Source organism: Dreissena polymorpha, chromosome 2 (genome assembly GCF_020536995.1).
Source record: "Dreissena polymorpha isolate Duluth1 chromosome 2, UMN_Dpol_1.0, whole genome shotgun sequence".
Lineage (NCBI taxonomy): Eukaryota > Metazoa > Mollusca > Bivalvia > Myida > Dreissenidae > Dreissena > Dreissena polymorpha.
In genome coordinates, this window is record NC_068356.1 from 15,751,754 (window position 1) to 15,765,721 (window position 13,968).

Genomic DNA, 13,968 nt, shown 5'->3' on the forward strand with positions numbered 1-13,968 from the left:
TACACCAAGTTATACTCCGACCACTACAACCAGTAATACTCTTACTACTACACCCATGAATACACCTACCACTACAACCAGTAATACTCCTACCACTACAATCAGTAATATTCCAATCCCTACACCCAGTAATAGTCCTACCACTACAACCAGTAATACTCCTACTACAGCAACCAGTAATTATCCTACCACTACAACCAGTAATACTCCTGCCACTACAGCCAGTAATACTCCTACAATTACAACCAGTAATGCTCCTACCACTACAACAAGTAATGCTCCTACTACTACAGCCAGTAATACTCCTACCACTACAACCAGTAATTCTCCTACCACTACAATCAAAAATGCTCCTACCACAACAACCAGTAATTATCCTACCACTCCAACTAGTAATACCCCTACCACTACAACCAGTAATGCTCCTACCACTACAACAAGTAATGCTCCTACCACCACAACCAGTAATACTCCTTCTACAACAACCAGTTTTTACCCTACCACTACAACCAGTAATACACCTACCACTACAACCAGTAATATTTCTACCACTACAACCAATAATGCTCCTATTACAACATCTAGTAATTATCCTACCACTACAACCAGTAATACTCCAACCACTACAGCAAGTAATGCTCCTACCACTACAACCAGTAATGCTCCTACCACTACAACCAGTAATACTCTTACCACTACAACCAGTTATACTCCTACCACTATAACCAGTAATACTCCTACCATTACAACCATTAAGGCTCCTACCACTACAACCAGCAATGCTCCTACCACTACAACCAGTTATACACCTACCACTTCAACCAGTAATAATCCTACCACTACAACCATTAATGCTCTTACTGCTACAACCAGTAATTCTCCTACCACTACAACTAGTAATGCTCCTGCCACTACAAACAGTAATACTTCTACCACTACAACCAGTAATACTCCTACCACTACTGCCAGTGATGCTCCTACCAATACAACCAGTAATGCTCCTACCACTACAACCAGTAATACTCCAACCATTACAATCAGTAATACTCCCACAGCTACACCTAACAATACTCCTAGCAATACACCAAATAATATTCCGACCACTACGAGCAGTTATACTCCTACTACTACACCCAGGAATACACCTACCACTTCATACAGTAATACTCATGCCACTACACCCAGTTATATTCCAACTACTACAACCAGTAATACTCCTAACTCTACAACCAGTAATACTCCTACCACTACAACCAGTAATACTCATACCACTACAACCAGTAATACTCCTACCACTTCAACCAGTAATGCTCCTACTACTACAATCAGTAATTCTCCGATCACTACAATCAGTTATACTCATACGACTACAATCAGCAATACTCCTACCACTACAAAGAGTTATACTCCTCCTTCTACAACCAGTTATACACCTACCACTACAACCAGTAATAATCCTACCACTACAACCAGTAATGCTTCTACTACAACAACCAGTAATTATCCTACCACTACAATCAGTAATTCTCCTACCACTACAGCCAGTAGTGCTCCTACCACTACAACCAGTAATGCTCCTACTACTACAACCAGTAATGCTCCTATCACTACAATCAGTAATTCTCCTACCAATACAACCAGTAATGCTCCTACCACTCCAACCAGTAATACTCCAACCAATACAATCAGTAATACTCCCGCAGCTACACCTAGCACTCCTACCAATACACCAAGTTATACTCCGACCACTACAACCAGTAATACTCCTACCACTACAATCAGTAATACTCCTATCACTACCCCCAGTAAAAGTCCTACCACTACAACCAGTAATACTCCTACTACAGCAACCAGTAATTATCCTACCACTACAACCAGTAATACTCCTGCCACTACAACCAGTAATACTCCTTCCACTACAACCAGTAATGCGCCTACTACTACAACAAGTAATGCTCCTACTACTACAGCCAGTAATACTCCTACCACTACAACCAGTAATTCTCCTACCACTACAACCAAAAATGCTCCTACTACAACAACCAGTAATTATCCTACCACTCCAACTAGTAATACACCTACCACTACAACCAGTAATGCTCATACCACTACAACAAGTAATGCTCCTACCACTACAACCAGTAATACTCCTTCTACAACAACCAGTTTTTACCCTACCACTACAACCAGTAATACACCTACCACTACAACCAGTAATATTTCTACCACTACAACCAGTAATACTCCTACCACTACAGCCAGTGATACTCCTACCAATACAACCAGTAATGCTCCTACCACTACAGCAAGTAATGCTCCTACCACTACAACCAGTAATGCTCCTACCACTACAACCAGTAATACTCTTACCACTACAACCAGTTATACTCCTACCACTATAACCAGTAATGCTCCTACCATTACAACCATTAAGGCTCCTACGACTACAACCAGCAATGCTCTTACAACTACAACCAGTAATACACCTACTACTACAACCAGTAATAATCCTACCACTACAACCAGTAATGTTCTTTCTACTACAACCAGTAATTCTCCTACCACTACAACTAGTAACGCTCCTGCCCCTACAACCAGTAATACTTCTACCACTACAACCAGTTATACTCCTACCACTACAGCCAGTGATACTCCTACCAATACAACCAGTAATGCTCCTTCCACTACAACCAGTAATACTCCAACCATTACAATCAGTAATACTCCCACAGCTACACCAAGCAATACTCCTACCAATACACCAAGTAATATTCTGACCACTACAACCAGTTATACTTCTACCACTACACCCAGGAATACACCTACAACTACATACAGTTATTCTCATGCCACTACACCCAGTAATATTCCTACTACTACAACCAGTAATACTCCTACCACTACGACCAGTAATACTCCTACCACTACAACCAGTAATACTCATACCACTACAACCAGTAATGCTCCTACCACTTCAACCAGTAATAGTCCTACTACTACAATCAGTAATGCTCCTATCACTACAATCAGTTATACTCATACATCTACAATCAGCAATACTCCTACCACTACAAAGAGTTATACTCCTCCTTCTACATTCAGTATTACACCTACCACTACAACCAGTAATACTCCTACCACTACAATCAGTTATACTCATACGACTACAATCAGCAATACTCCTACCACTACAAAGAGTTATACTCCTCCTACTACAACCAGTAATACACCTACCACTACAACCAGTCATACTCCTACCATTACAACCAGTAATACTCCTACCACTACATTCAGTAATGCTCCAACTACAACAAACAGTAATTATCCTACCACTACAATCAGTAATTCTCCTACCACTACAGCCAGTAGTGCTCCTACCACTACAACCAGTAATGCTCCTGCCACTACAATCAGCAATTCTCCTACCACTACAATCAGTAAAACTCCCACTTCTACAACCAGTAATACTCCTACCACTACAACCAGTAATGCTCCTACAACTACAACCAGTAATACACCTACAACTACAACCAGTAATACTCCTACCACTACAACCAGTAATACTCCTACTACAACAACCAGTAATTATCCTACCACTACAACCAGTAATACTCCTACCACTACAATCAGTAATACTCCTACTACTACAACCAGTAATGCTCCTAACACTTTAACCAGTAATACTCCTACGACTACAACCATTAATACTCCTACGACAACAACAAAGTCATAATGCTCCTACCACTACAACCAGTAATGCACCTACAACTGCTTTCAGTAAAGCCCCTACTACTACAACCAGTAATGCACCTTTAACTACAGATAGAAATAATCCTACTACTACAACCAGTAATGCTTCCACCACTAAAACAAATAATGCTCCCAGCACTACAATAAGTTTTTCTCCTTAAACTACAACCAGTAATGAACCTACAACCTCCATCAGTAATTCAAATACAGATAAAACCAGTTATGCTCCTTCAACTACAATCAGTACTGCTCTTACCACAATAACCAGTAATGGGCCGACAACTTCAATCAGTAATTCATCTACTACTGCAACCAGTAATGCTGCCACAACTACAATCAGTAAAGCAGCCACTGTTTAACCAGTTATATTCCTACAACTTCAACAAGTAATGATCTTTCCACTACAACCAGTAATGTAGCTACAATAACACTCAGTTATATTCGTACCACAACAACCAGTTATACACCAACCACTACAAACTGAACAGCTTCTACTATTACAATCAATAATACTCCAACTTCCACACTCAGTAATGCTCCTATATACCACTACAACCAGTAATGCTCCTACCGCTACAACTAGTTATGCTCCCACCTCCACAACCAGTAATGCTCATACTACTACAACCAGAATGCACATGAAACTTAAACCGGTCATGCACTTACAACTACAAGCAGTATTTCATGTAGTACTACAACCAGTAATACTCATACCACTAGAACCAGTCATGCACCCACTTCTATAAAACAATAATGCTACTACAACTGCAGCTAGTAATGCTCCTACAACTGGTACCAAGAATACTTCTACAAAAAACGACTTAACCTGCTCATACTACTATAATCAGTAATGCTCCTTCTATTACAACCAGTAATGCTCCCACTACTACAACCAGTAATGCTGCTACTACTTCAACCGGTAATGCCCCTTCCACTAGAACAAACAATTCTCCTACTACAACAATTAGTAATGCTCTTACTGCTACAACCAGTAATGCTCATCCTGCCACAATCAGCAACGCTCCTACTTCTACAACCAGCAATTATCCTGCTATAACAACTAGTAATGAACCAACAATAACAACCAGTAATGCACCTCTTACTAAACCCAGTAATGATCAAACCACTACAACCAACAATGTTCCTAGAACAACAACCAGTAATGCCCCTACCACTACAACCAACAATGTTCCTACTACTACAACCAGTTATGCTCCTCCTACTACAACCAGTAATGCTCCTCCTACTACAACGAGTTATGCTCCTCCTACTACAACCAGTTATGCTCCTCCTCCTACAACCAGTTTTGCTCCTCCTACTACAACCAGTTATGCTCCTCTTACTACAACCAGTTATGGTCCTCCTACTACAACCAATTATGTTCCTCCTACTACAACCAGTTATGCTCCTCCTACTACAACCAGTTATGATCCTCCTACTACAACCAGTTATGCTCCTATCACTACAACCAGTTATGCTCCTCCTACTAAAAACAGTTATGCTCCTCTTACTACAATCAGCAATGCTCCTACTTCTACAACCAGCAATTCTTTTTCTACAACACTTAGTAATGAACCAACAACAACAACCAGTAAAGCTCCTACTACAACATCAATTAATGAACCTACCACTTTAACCAGTAACGCTTCTACTACAACAGCAAGTAACTCTACTACCGGTACATCTACATAGCGGAACGCATCTACCATAACAAACAACCAATAACGCAGCTTCAATGGGGAACGAATTTACTACAACAATAACCGGTGTTCATCCCTCTTCAACGACCAGTAAATCTCATACTACAACGGGGAAAGCATCTACCGGTAATTCAACTAGTAACACATCTTCTTCAACCAGTACCATATCAACTTCATCAAGTAACATATCTTCTATATATATTTTTTTCGAAATATTGATCGAAATATTCTGAGTGTTTATGGGCTTTTAAAACGCTTTTCCAGCGAATTAATGATCAGTGCCATAACTGACGTTTTAGAAATTACCTAAAACACACGTTACACGTTCGATTTCTACGCTCAGCCGCCGTCTTAACTTGTTGTGAGTTAAATAATGCATACACAGACCATTACAGGTATCCGGGAATCCTACTGAAAGAATATTTCGATTTTAATATTACCGCTAAATGTGTAGCTAACTCAGCAACATGCGCTTTGGGGTTACTCATCTCCAAAGATAAAGCGTTCCGAGGGATACCGCTTGATGTCTTCAATAGTACGCCCCAATCATCGACGGCGCCGCCATATGGGGAGCTAAGAATTTCTCGTGCATTAACACTGCACAGCACCGCGCAGGAAGATGCGTCCTTGGCGTCGGCAGAGCGACTGTCAATGGCGACATGGGCTGGGAACCTCCGATCGTCTGTCAGTGGAAGTGCGTAATGAGACACTATACAAAGGGTGAATGCACTGCAACTTGTATAATGAAACAAATATGTTTTAATATTATGAATATTGAACCTGGTTTCTTATCGTAGATACTTTAGAACAATTTTGTTAGTTAATGTCTTAGGAGCCCTTTGTTAAATACACTACTAAATCCTGCAATAACATTTGAATACATTATAAAAACTGTTTATGTGTATTATAGTTTTACTCGTTTATCGATATGTACGTTTTAAAATGTTTTAATGATGTTTATATTATATTGCATTACAAATCTGTTCACACAGTCTCGTGTCACTCAAATTGAGTGGGTTTTGTACATTTTATTCTTTATATTTTGACTCAACCATCTTAAATTCGTTTTTATTTAATAACTCATGTTTTAATTAGATATACAATTTATCTAAAGAAATGAGACTAATAAACTGTCTGTCTGTCCGTCCATCCGTCGGTCGGTCTGACCACTTTGAAAAAATGATCTTGTAAGATTGGCCTCGTTAGGTGCTGGTGTTCATTAAAAAAAATTTTTTTTAAATGAGCCTCGCTGTGTGAAACACGTTAAATGCGTTAAGTGTCGTCCCAGAATAGCCTGTGCAGTACGCACAGGCTTATAAGGGACGACACTTTCCATCCAAAACTGGATTTAATACCTTAATGGCGGATACGTCGTCCTTGATTAGCCTGTGCGAATTTTTTCCATTTAGTTTAATTGTTTACAGGTAAGTAAATTGTCAAATCGTACGTTACACTTGCAAGAAATATCATTAAGTGACCTAACGGTAAAAATACGTGTGCCTCATAAGGTTATTAGATTGAAAGTTGCATCAAAGACAATTATTGATATTTTCGCAATCAGCGTTTTTCCCTCTTCGATGCATATACACATTCAAGATTGTTGTCAATAATAATGGTTAATGATGGCGAGCCAACAAAAGCATATGTGTAAGTTTTCGAGTAAGTAGATGGCATAATAAATAAACTTCTATTATTCATACGGTTATTTCATATTCCTAATTGGTAAATCGTCGACACCTGGAACAGATGATTGCTATCATTTGAAGCAACCTGTTGAGAGTTTAATATGAGAGCATATTAAATGCCTGCAAAACAAGTCCTGCTGATTTTAAAATTTGTATAAAGCGATAGCGCTGGAAATGTGGCGAAGCGGTACGAGTTTTGAAATGGCTTTCTACTGGGTGGATCTTGCAGGTCTTGTGCTGGGATGGCAGGCTCTATATCTAACGATTGTTAGTAGACAGATATTTACGGTAACAAATACGTGCGCGGAACGCGACCTAGTGTGTGCGTCTGTCTGTCTGCAACCGGGGACTTGCTACGCGCTCGGGCTCAATCAGCATTCCACATAACAATCTAACCACGTGTTTGGACCACATTGTAAATTGTGTGAGGGTAGGAAGTTGTTAAGCAATAAAATAACATTAAAATGAATTTGCATTAATAACTTGCACAGGATAAAAAGAAACAATTCCTGTTATTTGTTATCATCATTACAAACGATTCTCATGGAATCTTTACAGTAGCATAAAATCGCAATCATCACTATCAATACAGGTACGCCATTTGATACTTGATTACAGAGACCATTGCTTCGGAAATACATGTACAGGGAATATACCTTATCAGTATTGTGTTGGAAATGTTATTAAATTTTGGCTTGTATGTACTTTACCATAATATGTACATCATGTTAAAATGATAATGTCTTATTGAGACATGAATTACTTTAAAATAATAATTGAAGACAGACAAAAAGCTCATCGTGTTGCAATCATTTTATTAGAAGTCATCTTAACAATCGTACTAGTACTACATGATGAAGGCCACACCGCACTCATTTCGTGAAATGTGACCGGTTGCTATATAACTAAATATGTATTATTTACAATAACCTTACATATAAAATTCACAAGAAAATACAGTCAAAAATATAATTGCTCAATGGTTAAGCTTTATGACAATTTACATTCAAACAGTTCACACATACATAGTTTTCGCAAGTGGCAAACTGGAGTAAACATATTCACTTAAAAAAGTAATAGCACATGTGGGATGCAGTGAATTGCATCTAAATGCGGATAAGCAGTTCGCCAATCATTTTGTTTGAATTTCTTAGTATAAAAAACAGAAATGGTACACTGGAAATTGAATAAGCAGAAAAGCTTGTAAATTAGGAGTAGAATTCAAAGTCTATTAGAAGTAAAGTTCAGAGTAATCAAACAAAGATATGAATAACGAGAGTACATTTTTTTAAATGGTGAATAAAAAAAATGGGCTAGGCATGTCAATAATAATATCTAACAAAACAAGATGTGTTTGTGAAACACAATGTCCCCCTATATGATGTTTGACATTGTAGGATGACCTTGACCTTGTGAAGGATGACCTTGACATTTCACCACTCAAAATGTGCAGCTCCATGAGATACACATGCATGCCAAATATCAAGTTGCTATCTTCAATATTGCAAAAGTATTCATAAAATAAGTGATTTGGGCCACATATATTTGACCTCTGACCTTGAAGGATGACCTTGACCTTTCACCACTCAAAATGTGCAGCTCCATAAGATGCACATGCATGCAAAATATCAAGATGCTATCTTCAATATTGCAAAAGTATTTGTAAAATAAGCGATTTGGGCCACATATATTTGACCTCTGACCTTGAAGGATGACCTTGACCTTTCCCCACTCAAAATGTGCAGCTCCATGAGATACACATGCATGCCAAATATCAAGTTGCTATCTTCAATATTGCAAAAGTATTCATAAAATGAGCGATTTTGGCCACATATATTTGACCTCTGACCTTGAAGGATGACCTTGACCTTTCACCACTCAAAATGTGCAGCTTCATGAGATACACATGCATGCCAAATATGAAGTTGCTATCTTCAATATAGCAAAAGTTATTGCAAAATGTTAAAGTTGGCGCAAACAGACAGACCAACAGACAGACCAACAGACAGGGCAAAAACAATATGTCCCCCACTACTATAGTGGGGGACATAAAAACTGCTTTCAAAAGCAGATTTTATTAGAAATACAGTAAAACAAATTTCTCATCTATACTTAAAATGCACAATGATCAGTGTACACATTTCCATGTAATACCATCTTCTGAACTCACACAAACCGTTTACAATCTTTCTCCAATTACCTCCCTAGCCAAACATATCACTCCATGTCCCTTTAACCACCTTGCTAAACCTTTTTTTCTACCCCCTTTAATCCCACTTCTCAAACAAATCCTCTGCACTGTAAACTCAAATTCCCACACTTTTCACTCTCCATTTAACCTCTTTTCAAATCTTTCACTCTTCCCCTAAAACATAAAGTTCCAAACGTTTCACTCTTTGCACCTTTTATTCCAATCCAAAACCATGCACCATCTGCCCCCTCCCACCTCCCCTTAAACCTCATCCCAAACATTTAGATGACAAACATTTTCCAGTGAGACCTTCCAAATCTTTCAACTATCCCCACCCATTTAACCCTCTTTTTCAAAATATCTCACTATATCTACCTTCGACCCACAGCTCCGTTTCCTCTTGTATTCTCATATCCCAATAACATACATTTTTGCATGCAAAGCATTCTAAAAGAAACAAACATAAGCAAAAAACTAGTATTAAAGATTCATCCAACATTCTATGAACAATAAAATATAACAAATAAATAACAATAAGATTTCTATTCAATGACAAAAATGAACATTTGATAGAAAGAAATAATGAAAGTGACCAAAAGTTCTAAAAGCAGTTCAAGTCTAAAACAAAGGTAAATTGCAATATGTATTATTTATATTATTATTTCAAATTATGCATTTAAATGATCCCTAATTGCATACACATACAAAGATCATAGGTCAAAGATGCCAGCCAAGCATGCATATACATCTTAACTGCATCCATGAAAACAGGTCTATATACAGGCTATGAATTATATGTAAAATCTAAATAATTTCATTACAGGATATTATTTGCTTAAATGTTTAGTTCACAATTCCATCACAAGCATTGTTGCTACAAATATTGTTTGTGCATTTTAAACATGGCAAGTGAAAAAGCCTTCCATATTATTCCATCTTTAAGGCTATACAGTTTGTTTTGTTAACAACTCTTTAACTGTACACACACATTTAAATAATGAATCTCCAGCAGGTTGGTAAAATATGTTAAAGGTATCCCCACGGTATAGCGGAGTTTAGACCAACACATGAAATCCATCAAACAGAAAATATCAATTCCACATCAGAAATTATGAGCCAGCATTCAATTTCTCTCTTTCAATGTATTAACCAGAAAAATAAGCCAATACCTCATAGGTATTATTGTGAAATACTATTCTCTAAACATCAGTTGTTAAAGATATTAACAAAAGCTAGCAAGTTCCCAACTTATTAATATTGAGCACAGACTTGCCAGGTAAAAAACAGAAGCGCTAGTGACATTTTTTTGAGAACAAGTATGTGAAAAAAAGTTTTTGCTCTTCACTTGAAATCGTCTATTTGTTACTAGATAATAGTACCATTCCAAGGGGAGTAACTGTGTTGAGTGGGGCTGTTTCACTGGGTAAGAGCTGAATTTTTTTTTTTGCATTTTTGAAAGTATTAAGAGACATGGCAATGTATTACATTAAATGCAACCAAAAGTCATTCAGAAATGCCATCTTTAATCTATTTTTAATCCATGACTGTCTTTGAATGCAGACATGGTCAGTGCAGAGCTAGATTGTAACTGGTAGGGATGCAACGGGTAACACACTTTTTGTCAGGTCAGATATTGTCAGTCAGGTTTGGTATTTCAGGGTGGGTCTTGACATAAATACAAGTACACATAAACTTTCACTTTCAACTTATTTTATTATCAAGCAAGAAGAAAATATACCAATTAACTCCCAATAAGAATAAACAACTTAAATCCATGACGACATTCCAATACAAGAAACCGTCAGAGACGGGTGATGCTCCCCAAAGTTTTTTTTTGTCACAATATTGCACTATATATTCAGATAAAAGGAAACGTCTTGAGGGCACAGAAGTTGGGGGGAAAAGAATATTTTTATAGAAAATTTCAAAGGGCCATAACTCTGTGAAAAAATCATCCGACCAGACAGCTATTCATGTATGGGATCATAGTACTTATACTTGGTCCAAATTGAGAGCTTATTAGATTTTTCACTTGTTAACCTTATTATTTTCACGTAATTTAACACTATTATAAAAGCTGTAAAATTATATTTGTATTCCTATTCCATTAATAATTTAAAGCTTATAGTGTAAAAGGTATTCAAAGTGACTATCACAAAAAAGATCTCACTTTATGTTTTCATCAAAACTTAAACTTTCAAAATGAAAATGAAAGTAAAGTGACACGTCATAAATTTTGTCACTCGTTTCAAAATAAACAAATCTTCAGAAATAATGAAAAGCTATCTTCCAAGCATTACAGATTTGCACTATTAAAACATTTTAATTTACAGTGAATTTATTACAATTTGTGCCAACTAGAAACAAACAGGAGTCTGTCTTTGTTGTTGTTAAACAAATAGAGAACCGGCTCTGGCTGTGTATATTCACAGTCCACTTACAATAGTCACAACACCTCCACAAATGCATTTTTTATATGTTCCCTGCATATTTACCTTCTTTTGATCTGCCTAAACAGTGTTACACTAGTTTGATTTTTAATAAAGTTCGTTAATAGGGTAATTAATTTGATGGTGAGCTTTTCCTGCATGCCATAAAAATGAACTGTCTAACAAATATCTTTGAGCCAATTGTTTGGGAAAAAATTGGTTTTTCAACTCTCTCCCTATTGGACCTAAGTACTTTTTAGATGTGACTTTCTATATATATGAAATGAGTGTGTAAGTCTCTTAGAATGTATATGAAATAAGTATACAAGTCTCTTAGAATGAAAAATCAACCTTTCCATAATTTCTTTAAACTCAGTAGATAAAAAAAGGGTAGTACCCCACATTTATTGTTTGTTTTGACAGGAAGTTATGTCCTGGTTTCATGTGTAAAACAAATTCAGTTCTCAGTCAATATATTGAATAAATATAAACAGGTCTTTCAGAAAATTAGAATTTTTCATACCCAAAGGCACATTTATCAAATTGCTTAAATACTTCAATGTCAAAATGACAAAAGCAGATGGCAATTGCTATTCTTATATAATAATTTAATCAATTTTAAGTGCTTGAAAAATAATGAATTAACAAAATATTGGATACAAAATATTAAAAAAATAACATAAATAATAGTAAACCGAAATTTTTCCAAATAGTAATAAACCAGATATTTTACTTATAATGGAACTGTTTTTTTTTTCAGGTACCCGTTGCATCCCTAGTTACTGGTGTCCCTGATAAAAGTTTAGGAAACCTTTTGGTAAATTTTCATGAAAGCTTTTCCCTGAAAAGTAACAATTGGGACTTACTGCACTAAACTACTAGTGTTTATGTCAGCATCACAACATTTGAAAGAATAACCAAGCAAAAATAACATTTTATTTATTTTTGGACCTTTTCAAGAAGACTTTTAATGAAAATGTCTAACTAAAAGTGGATTTTTTCACATTGCCCTGAAATAAATCAAGGCCCTATTAATCTAAAGGCGATGTCTTAGTTATGATCACTTTTTTCTAAAAGGTAAAACAAAGCAACTATTGATTTGCTTACTTGTTGAAAAACTATTATTTTCTTAGAAGCTTATATTTTCCATGTACGTTTTTCATTTAAAAAAACACACAACTGCATTAGCCTTGATCAACTTGCCTGTGTTGTGGGCAATCAAAATATATGGTTTTATGTGCAACAAGATCAGACACCTAACCTAGAACACAAAAACCCATCAAGCAGTGATTAAAACAGATAAAACTGTCCAATGAGGATACTTTAAGGCATACAGTTAGTCATTAGTTGGATGCACGCCCATGGCAAGTATTTCTGTGACGTAGGCAGCCATATCGACTTCTTCACTGCTCGCTTTCACAAGGAACGGGTGTCGTAACAGTTCATGGTAGTTGGCACGCTCAGAAACTGACTTCTTCAAACTGACCAAAAAAATTCAACAACATTTGTCAAAGCTTTACAAAAATGAAATACCATTAAACAATTTTAAGGATTTCAGTAAACTAAATGTGTGATACTCATTTTTATAACAAGTTTAATTAACCGTGGTTTCCTGACAATGTTTGAATCTAACACTTTATTATACAAAGATATACATTTGTTCTATAAAGAGTTACTGCTACAAAAATTACAGAAATGACCTCTGCATTGCAAAGGCCTATCCCAAATATGAGCTAGTCTCTGGGTACACCAGGAATAATGCATGTGCATAAGGTATCGTCCCCAATATTTGACAACACTTTCTCCCTTTAGTGGATTTTCATTTAAATACATCCTACCAAAAATTCCATAAAAGCGAAAAGTATCGTCCCTGATGAACCTTTCCAGACAGCGAAGGCTTATCTGGGACAACACTTTACATAATTGCATTAAGAATATATTCCTTTGTAAAATTATGGACCTTGTTTTTCTTAATGTTATTTAATTAATAATGATTGAATTTTGGGACATATTTCATTCTTAATGAGCATTAAAAAAGCAATGAAGCCTTATAACTGTAGAACTTTTTTAATGTTGAGCTGAATTCGGACAGTGATACATTCAGCAAGGATTATTAAAGATATATATATATATATATATATATATGCTAAAAAAAATCATGATAATTATTAGTAAGCAATGGTTCACTTTTAAAACAAATGGGCCTATGTGGC

General features: G+C 36.4%; 2 protein-coding genes across 3 annotated transcripts in view; one reads left to right on the forward strand and one right to left on the reverse strand.

Moving 5' to 3' along the window:
* The first annotated feature begins 55 nt into the window (after positions 1 to 55).
* Positions 56 to 4,704, forward strand: LOC127866735 (mucin-5AC-like). Its single transcript, XM_052407496.1, has 5 exons — positions 56 to 632; positions 758 to 824; positions 1,927 to 2,309; positions 2,435 to 2,477; positions 3,103 to 4,704. The coding sequence occupies exons 1-5, from the start codon at positions 56 to 58 to the stop codon at positions 3,731 to 3,733; spliced, it is 1,701 nt and encodes a 566-aa protein (XP_052263456.1). The 3' UTR covers positions 3,734 to 4,704.
* A 3,229-nt stretch (positions 4,705 to 7,933) lies between these two features.
* LOC127866014 (dual specificity mitogen-activated protein kinase kinase 6-like) overlaps positions 7,934 to 13,968 on the reverse strand; it is a 29,624-nt gene continuing 23,589 nt past the window's right edge. For both annotated transcript variants that reach the window (XM_052406246.1, XM_052406245.1), the window contains exon 9: positions 7,934 to 13,236. In XM_052406246.1, the coding sequence (XP_052262206.1) occupies positions 13,092 to 13,236 (145 nt within the window). In that variant the 3' untranslated portion in view covers positions 7,934 to 13,091. The remainder of the gene's footprint in view (positions 13,237 to 13,968) is intronic.

Bases quoted from the DNA above. Each gene is read 5' to 3' on its own strand.
- LOC127866735 (XM_052407496.1), top strand. From the start codon at position 56: ATGAATACACCTACCACTACAACCAGTAATACTCCTACCACTACAATC. The intron at 633-757 runs GTAATGCTCCTA...ACAACCATTAAG, and splicing joins TACTCCAACCACTACAGCAA to GCTCCTACCACTACAACCAG. The intron at 2,310-2,434 runs GTAATGCTCCTA...ACAACCATTAAG, and splicing joins TGCTCCTACCACTACAGCAA to GCTCCTACGACTACAACCAG.